At 48.0% G+C, this 21,088-nt stretch overlaps 4 protein-coding genes across 6 annotated transcripts; 1 reads left to right on the forward strand and 3 right to left on the reverse strand.

The window, feature by feature from the left end:
• The first annotated feature begins 1,040 nt into the window (after window positions 1-1,040).
• On the forward strand, window positions 1,041-1,769 carry LOC124647137 (osmotin-like protein). The gene has a single exon (XM_047187118.1). The coding sequence runs from the start codon at window positions 1,041-1,043 to the stop codon at window positions 1,767-1,769; it is 729 nt and encodes a 242-aa protein (XP_047043074.1).
• A 2,048-nt stretch (window positions 1,770-3,817) lies between these two features.
• LOC124647138 lies at window positions 3,818-5,407 on the reverse strand. Its single transcript, XM_047187119.1, has one exon. The coding sequence runs from the start codon at window positions 5,405-5,407 to the stop codon at window positions 3,818-3,820; it is 1,590 nt and encodes a 529-aa protein (XP_047043075.1).
• Window positions 5,408-5,705: 298 nt separating this feature from the next.
• On the reverse strand, window positions 5,706-8,049 carry LOC124708054 (beta-carotene isomerase D27, chloroplastic-like). Its single transcript, XM_047239740.1, has 8 exons — window positions 7,823-8,049; window positions 7,648-7,743; window positions 7,226-7,330; window positions 7,020-7,119; window positions 6,774-6,865; window positions 6,614-6,694; window positions 6,071-6,139; window positions 5,706-5,997 (listed from the first exon to the last, which is right to left on the reverse strand). The coding sequence occupies exons 1-8, from the start codon at window positions 7,967-7,969 to the stop codon at window positions 5,857-5,859; spliced, it is 831 nt and encodes a 276-aa protein (XP_047095696.1). The 5' UTR covers window positions 7,970-8,049; the 3' UTR covers window positions 5,706-5,856.
• Window positions 8,050-13,419: 5,370 nt separating this feature from the next.
• On the reverse strand, window positions 13,420-16,844 carry LOC124708570. Of its 3 annotated transcripts, none has more exons than XR_007005202.1 (5): window positions 16,753-16,844; window positions 16,586-16,657; window positions 15,494-15,565; window positions 15,003-15,393; window positions 13,420-13,877 (listed from the first exon to the last, which is right to left on the reverse strand). XR_007005202.1 is itself a non-coding variant. In XM_047240248.1 (5 exons), the coding sequence occupies exons 2-5, from the start codon at window positions 16,628-16,630 to the stop codon at window positions 15,085-15,087; spliced, it is 573 nt and encodes a 190-aa protein (XP_047096204.1). In that variant the 5' UTR covers window positions 16,631-16,657; window positions 16,753-16,844; the 3' UTR covers window positions 14,931-15,084. The 3 variants fall into 3 exon arrangements, 1 of the variants encoding a protein (XP_047096204.1); XM_047240248.1 differs by lacking the exon at window positions 13,420-13,877 and adding an exon at window positions 15,685-15,831 and having other exon boundaries at window positions 14,931-15,393; XR_007005201.1 differs by having other exon boundaries at window positions 15,003-15,565.
• Window positions 16,845-21,088: the final 4,244 nt, after the last annotated feature.

Genomic DNA, 21,088 nt, shown 5'->3' on the forward strand with positions numbered 1-21,088 from the left:
CTATTTTTTGAGGCATTATTTGTCTTTTTTACAGAGGGTAGAAAAATTGTTGGTTTTATGTGAAACTTTACGTGCACACATAGAACATGTCCCTCTATATGCTAAATTTTTTTACTAAATTTTTTATGTTTTGGAAATATGTTTTATATATACCAGGTGCATATGCACCCGGGATCAGATTTGGTTTTCCGTGTAAAGATGATCCTTTTTAGCCAATCAATAGTAGTAATGAAGAAATATTTTACTTGACTAGTCACTGCCTAGTGGCACGTAGCTAGGCAACCAATGCGGTTATTTTTGCGCGACCGCGTAGCATCTTCAGAGACGTAAACATGCCGCATATTTGAGTAGGCGTTTGCGTCGTTACGGACGGTTCGAATACTATATGTCGCCCCGCGAAGGTAATTAGTTGCTTAGCCTCTGTTTGTGTCATCCGGTTGAAGATGCCCTGAGGCACCTGATCCCCAGGCCACCCTCCTCTTTGGACCGGCACGCCTTCGTTCAGTTTGGGTGGGCGGTGCCCTGTTTTGTCCCCAACACCGCGAAACATGCTACTGGTTCTTGTCGGTTCCTAAAATTGATAGAAATACATGGTCAATAAGTATTTTTCATTGAGCAAGAATCTGGCGCGCGGGCAAGGAAAATCACTAATATCAGATATATCGTCTGAACCACTCCATGTGAAAGAAGCTAATGCACCAGCTGGAGAACACATCCGGAAGTAGCTAATGTAACCTCCGGGAAGAAATTAGATGCATCTCTGCGGCACGCTACATTCTCAAGAGAAACCACTCGCCATGACGGGAGTGACCAATCCAGGCATCATATCGATCCATACGGGCTGGAATGCAGAGTGAATAAAAATCAGTGTGATGCTAGCTCTCCTTGGCAGCTAAGTAACCGTAGAACTCCATGGTTATTCTACCACGCATGCATAGCACTCACGGCGCCTTGCCTATATAAACAGGCTTGCACGTCCGCCTAAACAATATCACCAGTTCATCACCACCCCTGCAAATTAAGCCAAGAAACAAGAGCACATGGCTACCATGGCCGAGCGCCTCGCCCTCACCTTCCTGCTTGCGGCCGCCGCCGCTCTGGCGGCATCGGCGGTGGACACCAAGCTGACCCTGCAGAACCTCTGCCCGTTCCCCGTGCACCCGCTGGTCACCCCCAACGGGAACTTCTCCATCTCCGACAACACCGTCAAGCTCGACAGCGACGGGGGGCTGGCCTCCTTCCCCTTCCCGGACACCTTCTGGGCCGGCAGCGTGGTGGCGCGAACCTTCTGCAGGACGCCGACCAGCTGCGACACGGGCTCGTCGCCGCCGAGGACGGTGGTGCAGCTGGCCGTGCACTCCGCCGAGGACCTGGCCACGTACAGCGTGAGCCTCGAGGACGGCTTCAACCTGGCGACGGTGGTCACCCCGCTGTTCAGCGGCGGCGGGCAGTGCCCCGCGCTGGGCTGCCCGCTCAACCTCACCGACGGGTGCCCCGTGGATCAGGTCAAAATCGACGACTGCCGCATCATGGTGGCGTGCAAGGGGGACCCCGGATACTTCAAGCGGCGGTGCCCGCTGACGCGGGTGAACAGTACCGACCGTGAGCCACTGCCACAGAGCTGCATCGCGCCCCGCGAGCTCAAGGTCGTCTTCTGCGAGACGGAGCTCGTCCATCTGACCATGGTCGGTGCCGCCTCCGCCCAGACGGAGCTCGCCCATCTGACCATGGTCGTCGGTGCCGCCTCCGCCCAGACGGAGCACCTGTAATTTCATGATAAATAATAAGCAGCTGGTCAGCATTCAACTTACTGTAAGAGAAACAGATTGATGCGCCAATCGGTCTATCATACTGTAAATCTTCCTATTACATTATAACTGGCCTGTCGATATAGAGCCCACGCACAAATACGAAATGATGATAGTGAAGACCCATTATCATCAGCCATGCAACGTCAACACTTGTCAAAAAGTTTCCGACCATTCGTAAGCGCCTCTTTTCTGAAACTGTATGTCGTTACTGGTGTGCAGCTTGTTCACGAGTGAAGAGAAGCAATGGGACTGGGATCGATGTTCGTAATGTTGATAGATGTACGTGCTTGTTGTTCATTAGATTTTGGTTGGCGTGTATGGATGCCTGAAAGGCTGAACATGCTATAATGATGAATATTTCCAGTGAGCACCCACAATGATGAATAGATTGGAAGATGACAGAATGCTTTTGGAAGATGACACAGTTATTTGCAGCGATGAGTATTGTAGCTAAGTTACCTCCCGGTGCTCTTGCGTCATCCCTTTTCCAATTCATTTTGTATGGCATTTATCATCATCCAGCCCGAGCAACAAAGAAAAGTGTATAGCTGCCTGCTAAGAGAAGAAAAAGGGCCTGGCCTCTAGTGCTCAAGTTCCTCCGATCTTCTACTAGCGATCTTCCACAATCCTCTGTTCATGCAACACTGGAATTTAGCTTCAAGACAAGTCGGCCTATAGACCACTCTTTTTGCCTCTGCTGTCACCTGAAAAGCTCCACGCCGCGTTTGAGTCCAGTCGAACTTGAAACTTGTCAAGTTCTAAAGCAGTAACTGCGGCCGCTTTCATTCACGGGTAGCACGAAGGTGATAGGAGATAGAGTCGGTATAGGACATATGGAAGGAGGGACGAGGGGCTGGGCGCGCACGACGGCGTGTTGGCACCGTGGTCGCGCGTGAGAAGGAGGAAGCGGTGGCGCAGGGAGGGCGGCTAGGGTTTGGGGACTCCGACTCCTGGGGGAGTCGGCAACAAATATGGTTATTGCTTATCTCAATACGTAGCATTACAAGTGTTTATATAATAGTCCAGCTAATAAAACCCTAGATAAGTTGGGCCAAGCCCTTAAGTCGAACCGTTGCTAGGCCTCTCCTGGCTGTAGGCCAGCCCGGTCATAACATCTCTCCTCACCTGCGCAAACACCTCGTCCTCGAGCTAGAATTCTAGAAACTGCTGTCGGAACTCATTGAGCTACTCCCAGGTGACGTGAAGGCCGTCCCACTGGACCAGCAGGTGCCAAACGCCTTGGCGTTGTTGTGCCTTCAACACCTTGGCGGGATGTTAAGTTAAGTTAAGTTGAGTGTCAAAACTACAGATGTTAAGTTAAGTTCTTACAAATTTGAAAAAGGGGAGAAGCTGATATATGCAATACACTCTCCTAACGATCTTTGACTAGCCACCATTTTTCATGATAGTATCATGTGAAGCTTAATTTCCTTTTTGTGTTTCTGGAGATGTACGAATTATGAACAATGTGTGAGGATGATAAATGATATCATCTATTTTACCGATTTAGTCGGGCTGAAAAAGTTTCGTGTAAAAAGTTAATATAAACAACCACCAAATATTATTTTTTATTTGGTAGTTTGTACTGCTCTAAAAGTGCGAAATTATGTGGTCCCTCAAAATGTAAACATCATTATTGTGTCAAAAGAGATGTCTATGAGTACCTGAACTGGGCGGTGCTTCGGGTAATTCGAGGAAGTGGATGGGAGAGGATGAGTAGGAAAAAGGGGCCGAGCCGTGGGCTGGTGAGTAGGAATATATGCTAAGAAAAGTGTGAAATTATGGAGTCTCCCCAAATATAAACATAATTATGGTGGTAAAAGAGTATATAATGGCAAATGACCGTGGAATTCATGCTTCTGATATTCGTATAGATGACATTTCCAACAGTAAAACCATGTCAAATCAAATAAATTATATTTATATGTACGAAAAACATGCAAATTCCTTCGAATAAGTGAAATGCGCAAGGGGTGAGGTAGAATGCGCAAGGTGTGAGGTCAGCGTCAGCCATGGTACTTGACGGAGGTGTATGTCTGGACCATGCTGGAGACAAAGGTGACGACGGCGACGAACTCGACAACGACGGCCCACGGCAGCGTGAAGTAGTTGCGCTGCACGTCGGCCCACATGACATAGAGCGGGTGCCGGCTCCGCTCCCGCAGCTTCTCGAGCAGCCGCCCCAGGTAGCTCTTCTCGAGCAGCAGGTCGCCGCCGGCCGCCTCGCTGGCGGCGCCCATCTTCCTGAAGAACCTGGCGACCTCCTCCTTGCTCTCGTTGCCCGCGCCGCCGTGCTGCTGCACCACCTCCGCCGCCGACAGCACCCCGGCGTCCTCCGCCGACTGCAACATCTTCGCCATGAACGACGCGTACGCCGACACGACCGTCGGGGCTACCGTAGTTGTCGTCGTCGCAGAGGCAGAGGACGAGGATGAGGACGACTGCTCGAACGCCATGAGGTTCAGCAGCAGCGGCGCCGTGCGGAACTCGAGACGGAGCTGGGGAAGATGCAGCCGGTCCTCGTGCTGCGTCAGCTTCACGGCGAACGGCACGGGGCCAAGCACCGACGCGATGCCAACCACCGGCTTGCTCCCGGACCCGCCGCGTGCCTTCTTGAATTGCACGCCCATCCGCTTCAGGTCGCTCGCCGACGGCACATCCTCCTTCCCGTAGCTCGCGCTCCACTTCTTGTCCTCGGGTAGGATCGGGTACAGCAGTGGCACGAACAGAAGCAGCGGGATGCGGCGCAGCAGTCGCGCTGCCTCCTGCGCCATCTCCATCACCGCGCCGTCCTGGATGGCGCGCGGCGGCGGCTCCCACCGCGTCCGCGCCGCGGTGACCATCTCGTAGAGCAGGTGCAGGATGTGGGAGACGCCGTCTGCCGCGGGGAGCGCGTCGTCACTCATGTCACGGCCCTTCTCGCCGGCGAGGTAGAACAGCACGAGCTTCACGAGGAGCACCGGCGGGGGGTAACCGGTGGCCTCGAACTCCGGCAGCCTGCTGGCGGTGATGAGGTCGATGAGGACGAAGAACGGGATCTGGTTCTCGGCGAGGACGAGGTCCACGGAGAGCTGCGCGGGGCCGAAGGGCGTCGCATGCAGGGACGGCTCATCGCGCCCGGTGGCGACGTTGATGAGGTGCTCGATGATGAAGCAGCCGTCGAGCACCATCATCTGGATGAAGTCGTCGGCGGCGATGTCGGCGAGCTCCTCGCTGACGTACATTGCCCGGGCCTCCTGCTCGCGGGCGGCCACGATGCGGACGTAGTCCTGGATGACGGTGAGGTGGTGCGCCGGGTCCGGGTGACCGCGAGAGATGAGGCCGTTGAGGTACGCCACCTTGAGCCGCTCGGCGGGGCGGAGGCGCCGGTCCTCGCGGTTGTGCAGCGGGCCGATGGCGACGAACCCCGGCGTGTAATCGTTGGCGTTGTTGTCGCGGAGGTGGACGGGGACGCGGGACAGCCGGTGGCTGCTCGCCGTGGCCCGGTGCTGCTCATCCGCCGCCGCGCCCTCCTGCTTGCGCATCAGGCTGCGCGCCAGCAGCTCCACGTGCACCGTGATGTCGCCCCCGCCGCCACCAAGACCGCCACCGGCCATGCCTCGGTTCCTAGGCATGCGTGGTCGTGGACCGTAATCCATAATGGTGGTCGACGGAGGTGGTCGAGGGAACAGTGTGCACGATCACGATCACCGTGAAATGCATATGCACGTCTACATATATAGTGGCAAAATGGAATCTAAACCCATAACGCTTGCTAGCTGAGATGATGAAATGGACACGCAAGAATATATCTGACAACACCGGGAGCCACTTCTGATGTATGCTTATACAATCATACTCCATACGTAGCTTCCGGCAGAGATAAAGATGAGCTGGAGAAAAGCGAACAGAACATCAGTGCTAATTCTTTGCTTTACTTGTGCAGACACGTCATAAGAGATTCATACATTGTCTTTTCTGCAGTGCCAACTTTGTCGTGCACTAATCAGGTTACATACGTCTGTGAAAGAAGTGTATGATATATGTACCATTGGCAAGAGGCAGATCATACTTGGGGACACAGACCATCAGGGCCGCTGCTGCTGCCAACCTCTCTGCGCCGCCTAGCGCTCGTGCATATGTCCAGGCAGGGTTCCTTCAGGGCCTTGTCGGTGTCGAGAGGCGGGGGAGGCACTCCAAAGTTGAACTGAAACAAGCAACACCGTGTCTTCAAATTCTGTTTTAACATAACAAGTTGTGCATTCCTGAATTTCTATTACCTGGCAGCTATAGTCTTCAAATTTTGGCTCCATATACAAATCAACGCCCATGTGATCCTTGAAGAAGGTCTGGAAGACAGAAATCACCTTTTAGAAAGAGCCGCTAAGCCTAAATGAAATTCTCTTTTAAGAGAGGAAGTACTTTTTCTTCAAGGAGCATTTCATGCTGGTTCAGGTATAGCTTTAGGTGACGCAAAGGTTTTCAAGATCTATTCATTACGATGCAACATCGACACTGCTCCGAAGTTGCACGTGTTTTAGCAAAGTTAGGCTGCGAGAATAACTCGTGGTTTGGAGTAGCTCCTGCCGCTGTTGAGAACCATCTTGTACTAGACTCTGTTTCTGTCTATATATCGCAGCTCTAATTCTCAAAAAAAAAAAAAAAAAAAAACATCGACAGTGCTCATGGAGGTCTTGGTAGGCAGATAATACAATTCCAGATTACTAAATTGATTTCACGGTCCCTTTTGGAAGACATAAAAGAATTGCTTAAAAAATTACTAGCCAAAAGTACAAATCTGGACATATAAGTCATGAACACACCTGGGTTGGCAGTTTGCACGTGTTGATACAAATACCAAGGCATTTGCTCTCTTCCAAATATTTGCACTTCTCGACGAACACCTAATGATTTCCATAAGGAATCGGTAATCCAAAACTCTTAATGAACAAGACGGAAATACAAGACCGAAAAGATCAATACCCCACTTGACAACGATTTCCCATCAGGCAATGTCACAGAATTCACTGAACATTTTCCCATCAGCCATTGGCATGAAAGTGCTGTTGCTCTAGCTTCACGAGCCACATGAATCACAAGAAAGATAAGAGAAGACCACAGGTCACGTTAAATCACAGTAAGTTCATTCTGCATTTGATCCCTGCAGGGAATTTAGTCTTGAAAGTACTACTGGGATTGCCTAAAATTTCTGAGTTGCAGTAAACTCACCAACCATCATGGAAGCAAGTTGGCCATTAGCAATTGGTGCTAAAAGAGCTTTGAAAAGGTCTAGCAAGAGAGGTGGGAACAGTGCCTGGAGTACTCGGACCTAAAATATTCAAGTATAGAAGATACAGAAATGAATAACTGACATTAGCTTTTGAGGTAAATATGGCAGAAGAGGGAGTAGAGATGAACAAGGGAAGTTTCCATACAGCTGATTGCTCAGTCTCTAAAGCGCTCTTTCCCTTGACCATGAGGCGATTCGCAACTTCGATCAGCCCAGCGTATCCAGGCTTCTGAGAATCCCATCCAACCTCCTACAGCTTTGTGTACAGAGAATAAGAGAAATTAACAGATGTAACAAGCACAACAGCCCCAATCTTAACAGATGTAACAAGCACAACAGAGAAATTAACAGATGTAACAACCTCCTACAGCTTCATGGTTCTCTTCTGAGAAACTGAAAATATTGCATGACAGACTAGCTACTCTATCCACCATTTATCGATATGGAGTTGCTAAATCTGTATCATATCGTTATTTCTGCAGTCAACCCCATCAATCGAGAATCATTTCATACCAGCCCCAAGTATAGTACAGAGAAGAAGGGGCGCGGGTGGATCGATGAGCTCACCTCCACCATCTTGGCCCGGAAGAAGGCGAGGAGAAAGTCGTCGGCGAATGATGGACGGTACTCGCCGCCCTTCGCCGATGGCAGCGGCGCTTCCACCTGAAACAGAAACACGGATCAATCAAGAAACGGTGGTATCCCGGTCAGGGGACGGACACAAGAACACCTAATTACGTACCGGCGACGAGGAGCAGTGGAGCCGGAAGGTAGGCCGGTGACTGGGTCGCTGGGTTTGGGAGGGCGAGGAGGAGGAGGCGCGAGGGGGGCGGGATGGAAGGACGGGGAGGAGGTGGCGGTGGAGACGGCTCGGAGTCGGAGTCGCCATGGGCGTGGACGACAAGCGCCGGCGAGCTCGCTTTGGCTACGGCAAAGCTGTAGGAATCAACCAGTCAGTGGTGGTGGATAGCCGGCGGAACCCGACACGTCGGCGACCTCCGCTGGTTCCCTTTTTATTGTTTTTGTTTTATTATTCTCCGGGCGGCGCCCTTTACCTTTGCATCAATGCACAATCCACTAAAAAAAAAACTCATCTAGAAAGAAAAAAGAGACTACCACCAATCTATACCTAATAATAAAGGGAAAAGCGTTTCCGTGGTTTGGTCCGCCGTAAGGCGCTTTCGTCCGTTTGGTTATGCACCTTCGTCCGTTCGTAGTTGGTTTGTTTATTATTTGACTCGGTCGATCAAATCTAGATCGTCCGCGCATGGTGTTCAACAGAAAAAAAGACTATTGGAACGACCCACAAAAGAATTTGGATCGGAGACCACATTGTCTGCTAACGACTAGGGCCACAGAGTCGAGATGAGTACGTAAATTAGCCTCGATTGCTAATATTTCACCGCAGCTGAGTCCGCCGGGAACACGATTCCAGAACCAGAAGTAAGCGGAGTCCGGCTTCAACCCGTTCGATCATGTCCTCAAATAAAAACTGTGGATCTGATTGCTTCGCCACCTCCCAAACCGCACGCTAGAACGATCAAGAAGCTGGCCGGAGGCTTGTCATGGTGAGTGCTAGGGCGCCACCAGCCGTCGCGTCGTCGGCATACAGCGATTGCTGTCAGTAGCACGGCCAACGTCCTCATGGTCGAGGTCAGCGAGCTGGAGCCGAACGACTACCAGGCGTGGGTCAAGGCGTAATTGGCCAAGCTCTCTGTGTCGGCGACTCCTAAACCGGGACGACATGAGATCAGCAGGTCAATGCGTAGTTGGTTGCGCGCTCTGCGTCGGGGGGACGCCTGAACAGGGACGATATGATCAATGGGAGAGCCAGGTCTGATTTACTGGCAACTAGATGGCCATCAGCTCTAGCTTAGCGTGCAGAACCGTTCCATGCGTATCTGCACCATTGAGGACTATGGCCTGCATCTGCTCGTCCGCACTATTGACTGCTCAAGGAGGCCACGTCACCGGTGGCTTGATCCAATTGCCTCTTCCAGCGGTCCAGCCTCCAATCTGTCGCCATGCTCACAACTGGATATCTCCTCCGGTCTTAGCTCGATGTTTTCGTCCGAAGTAGAGGCTGCACCCCTGCCGGCGAGCATGCCGTTAAACTTGGACAATGCTGAGATCGTACCTCCTGTCAGGCGAGCTCGCCATCACATGAACCGCATGCAGGCCGCAACCCAGAACTATGCCGTGTCCTCAATAGCGCACCCCCGCGCCGCTTCGACGAAAAGTAACAGTCCATAGTGCTATGCGCTGCCTTTGATTGGCGTATCGTAGCCTCTGCTATTCTTCACTGACCAGGTGAATCCCACCTCATGTCGCTTAATTGAATCATAAAACAATTGGTATAATATGTGATCACCATCCGCATCCAATCTGGAACGCTAGCTAATTTCCAACAATCAATCAATCAAGTAAAAAGTATTAAGTAGCCGTAGATGCACGGATGTTGGCCATGTTACATGTTGGGCACAACATGCTAACAAGGAACTCAAAACTCTGGAAAATAGAAAATTACAATTGCAGTTCAATAAAGGAAGCACATGTTCCAGAGGAGAAAAAAAATGCCATTATATGGAAAGAAAATAACTTGGGATTGTTGTGGCATTGTTAGATATTATTCTGTAAATTTGATTGCATCTGTGTCTGCTAAATAAATCTAAAGTGATTCTGCTTTGGAGATAAACTAGCAAAAATACCCGTGCGTTGCACCGGGAAAACGTAATAAGAAAATTGTCGGACTGAAAGATATGCCGACATTGCCGTTTAAGACGTGTACTCTTACATTATTAGTAGCATGTCAATTGCCTCCATATTTATCTCCAAAGCAGAATCACTTTAGATTTATTTAGTAGACACAGATGCAATCAAATTTACAGAATAATATCTAACAATGCCACAACAATCCCAAGTTATTTTCTTTCCATATAATGGCATTTTTTTTCTCCTCTGGAACATGTGCTTCCTTTATTGAACTGCAATTGTAATTTTCTATTTTCCAGAGTTTTGAGTTCCTTGTTAGCATGTTGTGCCCAACATGTAACATGGCCAACATCCGTGCATCTACGGCTACTTAATACTTTTTACTTGATTGATTGATTGTTGGAAATTAGCTAGCGTTCCAGATTGGATGCGGATGGTGATCACATATTATACCAATTGTTTTATGATTCAATTAAGCGACATGAGGTGGGATTCACCTGGTCAGTGAAGAATAGCAGAGGCTACCGATACGCCAATCAAAGGCAGCGCATAGCACTATGGACTGTTACTTTTCGTCGAAGCGGCGCGGGGGTGCGCTATTGAGGACACGGCATAGTTCTGGGTTGCGGCCTGCATGCGGTTCATGTGATGGCGAGCTCGCCCGACAGGAGGTACGATCTCAACATTGTCCAAGTTTAACGGCATGCTCGCCGGCAGGGGTGCAGCCTCTACTTCGGACGAAAACATCGAGCTAAGACCGGAGGAGATATCCAGTTGTGAGCATGGCGACAGATTGGAGGCTGGACCGCTGGAAGAGGCAATTGGATCAAGCCACCGGTGACGTGGCCTCCTTGAGCAGTCAATAGTGCGGACGAGCAGATGCAGGCCATAGTCCTCAATGGTGCAGATACGCATGGAACGGTTCTGCACGCTAAGCTAGAGCTGATGGCCATCTAGTTGCCAGTAAATCAGACCTGGCTCTCCCATTGATCATATCGTCCCTGTTCAGGCGTCCCCCCGACGCAGAGCGCGCAACCAACTACGCATTGACCTGCTGATCTCATGTCGTCCCGGTTTAGGAGTCGCCGACACAGAGAGCTTGGCCAATTACGCCTTGACCCACGCCTGGTAGTCGTTCGGCTCCAGCTCGCTGACCTCGACCATGAGGACGTTGGCCGTGCTACTGACAGCAATCGCTGTACGCCGACGACGCGACGGCTGGTGGCGCCCTAGCACTCACCATGACAAGCCTCCGGCCAGCTTCTTGATCGTTCTAGCGTGCGGTTTGGGAGGTGGCGAAGCAATCAGATCCACAGTTTTTATTTGAGGACATGATCGAACGGGTTGAAGCCGGACTCCGCTTACTTCTGGTTCTGGAATCGTGTTCCCGGCGGACTCAGCTGCGGTGAAATATTAGCAATCGAGGCTAATTTACGTACTTATCTGGACTCTGTGGCCCTAGTCGTTAGCAGACAATGTGGTCTCCGATCCAAATTCTTTTGTGGGTCGTTCCAATAGTCTTTTTTTCTGTTGAACACCACGCGCGGACGATCTAGATTTGATCGACCGAGTCAAATAATAAACAAACCAACTACGAACGGACGAAGGTGCATAACCAAACGGACGAAAGCGCCTTACGGCGGACCAAACCACGGAAACGCTTTTCCCTTTATTATTAGGTATAGATATGGAGGCAATTGACATGCTACTAATAATGTAAGAGTACACGTCTTAAACGGCAATGTCGGCATATCTTTCAGTCCGACAATTTTCTTATTACGTTTTCCCGGTGCAACACACGGGTATTTTTGCTAGTCTCCAAAAAACACACACAATTATAAATTCCTCACAGTAAAATATAAAAGAGCCAACATATCACAAAGAAGAGTTTACGAATCGTTAATCTGCATTCCATGTACACGACACATTACCGGAAGATAACTTGCCGATGCCGGCAAAACAACCAGACTCAGTTTTTGGAGGCACCAGTGAAGATGCTCTTATATGTGCACAAGTTTGTGGCGCGTCTTAATTTCGAGAGAGCAAGTCTTAATAGCAGATGACTGAAAAAATTCTGAGCAAAGACTCAACAGCATTCTTCGTGAATATAAGGACAATTAACATGTCTTGACAAATTCTATTTTTCACATGTCTTAACAAACTCTTGGTCATACTAGTAAGCACCAGCTGAAGCAGGGGAACCATTGCAGAATTCTATTCTTGCAGTGGAAAATCATCCAACGATCGTTGTGAAAAAATAGAAATATAATATGGAAAAAAAAAAGTTGATTCTCCGCTAAAAAAGGATTGTCCTATTAATTGAACAAGTCAAATGCATCACACGAAAATCAAGAACATCAGTGACACTATGTTACAAGCTAATTCTGCGATTGCCCCCCTAGAGGGAATTGTTGATCTTGAAAGAATCACTCAGCCATAATTTTGTAAGAATAGACATGCATAAATAACTGATAACTTAGAAATTATGTATATGTAGCAGAAGAGGGATCGCAGAAGAACAAGAATAGTGCCCTAAAGATGATTGCTCAGTCTCCAAATCTCTCTCCCCTTGACAATGAGGCGCTCGCAACTTCGATCATGTTAAGATCAGCACTTCAGCCAGCAAGTTCAGTTAACAATTCATTAAACAGCTGTCGGATTCTTCAGCTTACTGTTTAAAGGCTCATGCGGTATCTTTCAATCTAGAGCGTCCAATAAGCCTAGGTTTCTTTACCGGAAGAACAAACGGAAATTCTTTTGCTAGGTCATCTTTGTAGATCTCAGTATCTCACCTTATTCAAGATTTTACTCCAACCCAAATATTCTACCAAAATTAGCCCCGTTTGCATGTGATTCTGATTCCTCTTGATACGATCATCTCTATCCTAACAGATCATCCCACCGTAGCAGGCTTTTCAGCAGTTCCATCCAACCTCCTACAGCTTTATGTACAGAATGGAAGAAATTAATTGATGGTATGGAAAAACACAACTGATACTAAGACTACCTAGTTTATTCACCATTGGTTTCAGTGTAAAGAAACTAGCAAGCTATGGCGCGGCGGCACGCCGCGCCCGTAAGGTGATCAATGGTTGGAAGGAGTGTGTCACATTATTGTCATGTAACAATGTGCTAGTTTGCATTGGGTGTCGACTCTAGCTTGTTTTAGGAAAAGCAACACAGAGTCATGTCAGCTTAGAAACCTATAGTTAGAAGTTGGGTTGGATATAACACAAATCTGGCAAGGCAAATCAAAAAGCGATAAATCCCTTAGCTGTATAACCTGTAGAAAAACGGATAATTAACCAATTACCTATATCGCACATTCAGCTGCAAGTGATCAAGCGACATGAACTCACTCATAGTATGATGCTACCACACTTTCGGGCTTTCGGCAATGGATGATCAAACAACATAAACTCATTACATAGTTCAACATTTGTACATACAATGTTGAGTACATACTATATGTGAGCTTTACTGATGAGTATATATACACTATATCTGAGCTTGATCTAGCTGCAAAGATAAACCATAGACCAGCTATCTTTGTCACAAAAAGATCTAGTATTAGCCACAAATACATAGTAGAAGGATCACCTAGATCACTCAATTTTATATGTACAAAATTATACACAGCAAAATGATGACCTAGCCACATATATAGAGATTCTACTGTTGCAGGATCTGATTCCTCCCTGTCAACTTCACATTCAAGAGGATCCGGCTCCTCTGTCTCTGCCAAGGGTGACTCCATGGCAACAACTGCCCATTCATGTCAGCCGCCTCCTCCTCTTTATCATCATGTCTATTGAATATATTCATTCTATGATCCAACTTAGTTTCTATATCATAAACATGCAACTGAACACACACTTAGGAGTAGGATTACCGTATGGAGGAGATGACCAATCTCGCGAGAAACCACACCACAAATTTAAAGGAAATATCAGGCATTCCAAATACTAACTCTTGGCATGTATCACCTTATATCGAAAATGGAAAAAACGCCAGTTCATATACAATATTCAGGGGTCATCAGTTGGCATGTATCACCTAATGTCCAAGCTCGATAGATATACTGTCTGCCACATATCGCCATTATCAGTCAAATACTATTTGGCCTTTTGTAACCCCACACAACAACAAAACAACTATAAAAAGATGTCCAGATGAAACGAAGAAGCCCGAGAAAGATCAGTAATCCTAAAACCAAGGTCACGAATGAACAAATGATAAACAAAGGGAATTGACAATCAGGAAACCGTCCTGCAAACATACCAAAACAATGACAATTCGATGAAGAACAGAGAAATCACTACGCATAGAGAAATAAGAGATGGGGAGCAGACCTTTTTTAACAAAAGCACAATATTTTTGAATGAGCTCCCGCTTGCAACTGTACACAACAACTCTTGCAACATGCAAGAAAGGAGTGCTCACAAGTGCATAAATGAAGGGAAAACAACAAAAGCAGAACGAAAGATATATTGTGTATTAATCCACAATTATCCATCATTGTATGTGATATACTTTGACGATCCAATTTTCTTTGAAGTTTACTGTATGAAATAAACTTTTTGTTGGAATTCCAGGGAGAACAAAATAAAGTCGGGTACTGGCAGAAGTGATGAAGAAAAAATAGCAAGAACTGGAATTTTGATCTACCAAAGACATGTACTTATGAAAGAGATAGAGCAAAAAAGCAACAAGTTGTCATCATTTTAAATAATCTAAAAGACAATACAGTTCCCAAATAAACCTGCAGCTTGAATTAAGAACCGGTTAGAAAACGAATAACTCTCTAATCATGTGTAGATGTACATATTTTTGTATTTTTTAGCACTTCACCGTACGGGAAGTCCCTACAGTGTAAATCTATCTTTCTCTATTATATGGACATCGCTTCATAATTTCAAGTGACAATTGATCACCTTGTAGCATTAAGGCCCTAACTAAAGTACCAAGGAAGATTTAAACATATAGTGCTTCATTGCAAATCACAATGAAGAAAATAAGGTTCCCCCACATGCATTTTTTCTTAATGAAATAAAAGCACCACTCTATGAAGTAGAAATATTCTCCATGTTGGTAAAGTAAATAAATGTCACGTGCTCAAACAATCGGCCCTTGGTAAATATCATTCGAGGGCTTAGGAAAAATATATACCAGGCTCCTTCGATATTGCAAGGAAAGGAAATAAAACATACCTAATAATTAATCCTAAATCAATCATATGTAGTATTCACCTCCTCTTTTCTCGGCAGTCAACGATTTCTAATTATTTTGTCATCAACAATTTGTGGATACCTCAGAGAACCGAGTAGCACGGAGCAACAACAGTTCGCCTTGCCTCTTGATGATGATATTTTTCCTGAGAGACTCTCGTCGATGATATTGATCCAATAGCTCAGAAGATACTAATGAGGTTATTCGAACTACAACACGGAGCAGCAACACTCGCCTTGTCTCGCATATAGTTGATGATATATTTTCTGAGACTTGTCGATTATATTGATCCAATAGACCAGAAGGTAATATTGAGGTTATTCCAAATACCGTCTTTCCCATCTCAAAGCTTAGCTTAGTAAACTTCGACATCTGGAATACCAAAAGAAGTGATGCAGGGCAACATATATAACAATAGTAGATATTTCTAACGTATAGGATTTTCGAGATAGAAGGAGGCAATGAGACGTACCAACAATTCTATCTCAACTGTAGAATCGCACAGATCGATGAAGGTGCTGCTCAACTGGTTGGAGAATCCTCTCTATGTTGCCCCGAGGAAAGAGGACCACGCACAATATGGTGCACCATGCATTGGAAGATAGTCACAAATTATGGACCGGATCAAACATTTGGCAAATCAAGAAAGCATGATCCAGTTATCTGAGATGTTTCAATGGAGTATATCACTGTCATGTGGAAGCTAAAATTCTGAATATTATTTAGCAAATAGAGGAAACAGCTTTGGCACTGCCCAGTACCGAGCAATGCAGCGGCAGGGGTTGCTGCGTGAACCCCCACTCTGGGATCCTGTAGTCATGCAAGTCAAAATAACATTTATAGATAACAGTTTACCATTTTTGTTCAGGTACGTTACTACATACACTTGATGGAATATGAAGTTACTCATGTGTTAATTTTACTGTATACTTGACGCTGCCTACTTTTGACAAAAAATCCAACAAGTGCTAAAAGAAATGGCAGTGAGGTAATGCTGGCAATAACAAAGGCAATTATTTATTGTGTGTGCCTCCTTAGATTTGCTTGTCAATCCTGCCTACGACCTCATAATGATTAGTCTGATGATGTAAAATGTCTTAACATTTATCTGGAGGAGTATAACTATTCATGGATGAGTACCACCAAGAAATTATACTCTCCTGTAGAAAAAGTCAAAGCAGTTTCAGATACCCTGCTTCAACAGCTGCAAATTAAAGCCGTTGCAATATAAAGTTAACTGCTTTCTTGCCAAAACCTCCTAAAGTTTGACTGTGCCTGACATTTGTACTATTTTTCTTATGGGCAAGGATAGAGGCCCCTTCTTGGCCCGATGCTGCTACCATTATCTGGTGAGAGTCTGAGAGATGTGGCTGTCTGGCTCACCGACTTCTTTTTTTGAACGGGCTCAGGGACTAAATTATCTGCTCTGGTACACTTCAAGTGACCCAGCTATTATCACTGAAAGTACAATACTATGATTTACATCGCTTGAACGCTCCTGTGCAGAACTGCAAACCCAACCATGAGTCACTTAAGCACAATCACTACGGTCGAGTATAATTACCTGAAGGCTGAAGCGACGGTGCTTATCTGGTTCTGCAATGTGCATCTCGGAACCACGTCCGGATCGATGTTCCTTGCATGAGACAATTTGCAGCCACCAAACTCGTCAAACAGAACAAAACTCAGTCTTTCAAAAGAAGCAATAGGAGTGCAGGCATGGCCTAGTACCCCTATTCCGCGCCCTCTCCTCCTCGTGCGCTGCACGAAGGGAGACACCGCAGTTGTAGACTTGCAGCAGTGGCACCACCCTCTCCCCCTTCCAGTCGTACACGTTGAATGCCGGCGAGGTCCCTCACTCGAACTTGACGCACGGCCCATACAGTCACACCAGCTGCTGCTTGCGGCCGTGCTCCAGGTGCGGGTGCCGCAGCCTCTGCATCGCCAGTTCGCCACCAGCAGCCAGCTATGCACCGTAGCCACTTGCCGATCGCAATCGGGCCCAGAGCGTCCGCGTGGTCCAGCCCCTGCACTCTACCTCCAGAATGATCTCCTCTTCATCTTCAGATGCCGTGCTGTCCACCTCGCAAATCTCTGGCATGTCGCCGTTCTCAGCCGCGTCGGTCGTGCGACCGGTGACGGATGCGTTGAGCGGGCCGAAGAAGATGTGGTGGTGTCGACGTCGACCGCCGTTTGCGGCAGCGACTCTACGAACTTGGGGGAGGTGAGCGGGCTGTCGAAGTCGGTGCAGTATTTGTCGCAGAGCGACCACCGTCGAGCCGAGACGATGTCCACGATGACGATGCTGCGCGCGACGGCGGAGCGCTCCAGCAAGCCGATGCTAGCTTTCTTCACGAAGAGGCCCGCGAATACCGAGGAGTTCTCGCCGAACACGTTGAAGAAGTTGCAAACGATGAAGTTCGGGCGGAGAAGGGAGAGGCCGAGGGTGTCGAGGTCCCTTGGCGTCGAGCGCGCACGTGCCCGCCTAGTCATCAAGCGTGGCCTCGCGCGCCTGGAGGCGGCGCATCGCGGGCGTGGGACGGGAGGGAGGGGAAGATCGTCGCCAGGAGGTCGCCCCCGAGCTCGGAGAGCGCGGTGACGGCGTGCGGCGGGTCGTCCGGGCGGGCTGTGGCCGGCAGCGAGGCATGAGTAGCGATGGTGGATGCGGGCGAGGCCGGCGGTGAGGTCGACGACACCGACGTCGGTCATGGGCATGGAGGAATACGGTGAAGGTGGAGACCGATCTGGTAATACTCGGTGAGGAGATAAGGTAGAGAGAAGAACGAAAAATGAGAAATTTCAGGAGAGAATACGTGGCTGTCAAACTTTCTCCAACCGCTTAACAACTATAATTACGTGGCTAGGCCGTCGCGGTTCGTGTGGCGAACCGCGACCAAAGGCCTGGGCCCAGGGCGCACGGTGGCCAGCTGGTGCACGTGGGGGGCTTTAGTCGCGGTTGGCCAGCCCAACCGCGACTAAAGGTGCCCGAAGGCCTTTAGTCGCGGTTGGCCAGGCCAACCGGGACTAAAGCCCCTCCCCTATATATACCCATCCAGCAGCCAACACTTAGCCATTTGGAGCCATTCTCTTCACAAACTTCACAAGTGAGTGTTAGGTTTGCTTTTGGTTCCTCTTATGCACATAAGGTGTTTGATGAAATGCCCCAAGAGCATGAAACAAACATGATATGAAGTGTTGGAGTCACACTTGAGCTTTCTCATTTATTTTTTCCTCCTCGATCGCGGTTAGCAACTTGAACCTTTGATGTGTCATTGATAAAATATGCATGTGTGTGTAGTTCATTGTTTAATTTATATTGTTTGTAGCTAGTTAGTTTAACAAATGCATGATGGTTAATTATATATTTTATATTATAATAATGCAGATGAATCGGCAATGGATGTACGGTAACCGACTCTCCGGCGAGTTCGGTACGGGTTTGAAAGATTTCCTCGTAGTGGCTAATGCGAACAAGCGGGGGGGTTTTGTTATCTGTCCATGTGTTAAGTGTAAGAATCGGAAGGGTTACTCTTCCTCAAGAGATGTTCACATGCACCTGCTTCGGCACGGTTTCATGCCAAGCTATAATTGTTGGACCAAGCATGGAGAAAGAGGGGTTATAATGGAAGAAGATGAAGAAGGGGATGATTTCAATGATGAAAGCTATCTTTCTCATTTCGGTGATACTTTCATGGAGGATGCTCGAAGGTGAAGGGGAAGGTGAAGAAGAGGCACGTGATGATCCCGTTGATGATCTTGGTCGGACCATTGCTGATGCACGGAGACGCTGCGAAACTGAAAAAGAGAGGGAGAATTTGGATCGCATGTTAGAGGATCACGGGAAGGCGCCGTACCCGGATGCGATGATGGTCCGAAAAAGCTGGGCTGCACACTGGATTTGCTGAGATGGAAGGCACGGGCAGGTGTAGCTGACTCGGCATTTGAAAACTTGCTGAAAATGTTGAAGAATATGTTTCCAAAGAATAACGAGTTGCCCGCCACTACGTACGAAGCAAAGAAGGTTGTACTGCCCTCTAGGTTTAGAGGTTACGAAGATACATGCATGCATCAACGGTCGCATCCTCTACCGCGGTGAATACGAGAATTTGAATGAATGCCCGGTATGCACCGCATTGCGTTATAAGATCGAGGCGATGACCCTGGTGACGATGTTGAGGGCCGAAACCCGGGAAGAGGGTTCCCGCCAAGGTGATGTGGTATGCTCCTATAATACCACGGTTGAAACGTACTGTTCGGGAACAAAGAGCATGCCAAGTTGTTGCGATGGCACAAAGAGGACCGTAAGTCGGACGGGGAGTTGAGACACCCCGCGGATGGAACGCAATGGAGAAAGATCGACGGAGAGTTCAAAGATTTTGCAGGCTGACGCAAGGAACATAAGATTTGGTCTAAGTACGGATGGCATGAATCCTTTTGGCGAGCGAGCTCCAGCCATAGCACCTGGCCCGTGACTCTATGCATCTACAACCTTCCTCCTTGGTTGTGCATGAAGCGGAAGTTCATTATGATGCCGGTGCTCATCCAAGGTCCGAAGCAACCCGGCAACGACATCGATGTGTACCTAAGGCCATTAGTTGATGAACTTTTACAGGCTGTGGGGCAGACCTGGTGTCCGTGTGTGGGATGAGCACAAAGAAGAGGAATTTGACCTACGAGCGTTGCTTTTCGTAACCATCAACGATTGGCCTGCTCTTAGTAACCTTTCGGGACTGTCAAATAAGGGATACAATGCATGCACGCACTTGCTTACATGAGGCTCGAAAGTGTACATTTGCCAAATTGTAAGAAGAACGTGTACCTTGGGCATCGTCGATTTCTTCCGAAAGGTCATCCGAGTAAGAAAGAAAGGCAAGCATTACAACGGCAAGGCAGATCACCGGCCGAAGCCTCGCGGAACACACTCGGTGCCGAGGTATTTGATATGGTCAAGGGTTTGAAAGTCATCTTTGGAAAGGGTCCTGGCGGACAATCGGTTCCGAAGGGAGCTGACGGGCACGTAGCCATGTGGAAGAAGAAATCTATATTACGGGAGCTAGAATATTGGAAAGTCCTAGAAGTCCGCTCCGCAATCGACGTGATGCACGTTACGAAGAATATTTGCGTGAACATCCTAAGCTTCTTGGGCGTGTATGGGAAGTCAAATGATACAAAGGAAGCACGGCGAGGACCGGCAAAGTTTGAAAGACCACGATGACCGGCATCCGGAACGGTTTCAAGGTCGTGCCGGCTACGCTCCGACCAAAGAAGAGAAGGTCATCTTTTTTGAATGCTCGAGCGAGTATGAAGGTCCCGTCGGGATTCTCGTCCAATATAAAGGGAATAATAAACATGGCGGAGAAAAAGTTCCAAAACTCGAAGTCTCACGACTGCCACGTGATTATGACGCAATTGCTTCCGATTGCTTTGAGGGGCTCCTGCCGGAAAATGTTCGAGTAGCCATTGTGAAGCTATGTGCATTCCTCAATGCAATCTCTCAGAAGGTAATCAATCCAGAAGTTCTACCACGGTTACAGAACGATGTGATCCAATGTCTTGTTAGTTTCGAGTTGGTGTTCCCGCCATCCTTCTTCAATATTATGATGCACCTCCTGGTTCACCTAGTCGATGAGATTTCCATTCTCGGTCCTGTATTTCTACACAATATGTTCCCCTTCGAGAGGTTCATGGGAGTATTAAAGAAATATGTTCGTAACCGTGCTAGGCCAGAAGGAAGCATCGCCAAGGGCTATGGAAATGAGGAGGTAATTGAGTTTTGTGTTGACTTTGTTCACGACCTTAAGCCGATTGGTCTTCCTCAATCGCGGCACGAGGGGAGACTAAGTGGAAAAGGCACGATCGGAAGGAAATCAATGATATGTATGGACGGCCATTCTCCGATCGAAGCACACCACACGGTTCTGACCAATTCCAGCTTGGTGGCTCCGTACTTTGAGAAACACAAGAATATTTTACGCTCGGACAACCACTGGGAAGCCTGAATCCTGGATTAGGAAGGCCCACATGGAGACTTTCGGCGGTTGGTTGAGAAAACATTTAATGAGTGACA

This window comes from Lolium rigidum, chromosome 4 (genome assembly GCF_022539505.1).
Source record: "Lolium rigidum isolate FL_2022 chromosome 4, APGP_CSIRO_Lrig_0.1, whole genome shotgun sequence".
Classification (NCBI taxonomy): domain Eukaryota; kingdom Viridiplantae; phylum Streptophyta; class Magnoliopsida; order Poales; family Poaceae; genus Lolium; species Lolium rigidum.

What these genes read in the sequence shown, in the direction of transcription:
- LOC124647137 (XM_047187118.1), top strand. Translation starts at nt 1,041, where the DNA reads ATGGCTACCATGGCCGAGCGCCTCGCCCTCACCTTCCTGCTTGCGGCC.
- LOC124647138 (XM_047187119.1), bottom strand. Translation starts at nt 5,407, where the DNA reads ATGGCCGGTGGCGGTCTTGGTGGCGGCGGGGGCGACATCACGGTGCAC.
- LOC124708054 (XM_047239740.1), bottom strand. Translation starts at nt 7,969, where the DNA reads ATGGCGACTCCGACTCCGAGCCGTCTCCACCGCCACCTCCTCCCCGTC. An exon ending in TCCGGGCCAAGATGGTGGAG is followed by an intron (nt 7,331 to 7,647) that starts GTGAGCTCATCG and finishes ACAAAGCTGTAG; the next exon opens with GAGGTTGGATGGGATTCTCA. An exon ending in ACTTGCTTCCATGATGGTTG is followed by an intron (nt 6,866 to 7,019) that starts GTGAGTTTACTG and finishes TGGCTCGTGAAG; the next exon opens with CTAGAGCAACAGCACTTTCA.
- LOC124708570 (XM_047240248.1), bottom strand. Translation starts at nt 16,630, where the DNA reads ATGCACATTGCAGAACCAGATAAGCACCGTCGCTTCAGCCTTCAG. An exon ending in ACTCCATTGAAACATCTCAG is followed by an intron (nt 15,566 to 15,684) that starts ATAACTGGATCA and finishes GGGGCAACATAG; the next exon opens with AGAGGATTCTCCAACCAGTT. An exon ending in CAGTTGAGATAGAATTGTTG is followed by an intron (nt 15,394 to 15,493) that starts GTACGTCTCATT and finishes TTGGTATTCCAG; the next exon opens with ATGTCGAAGTTTACTAAGCT.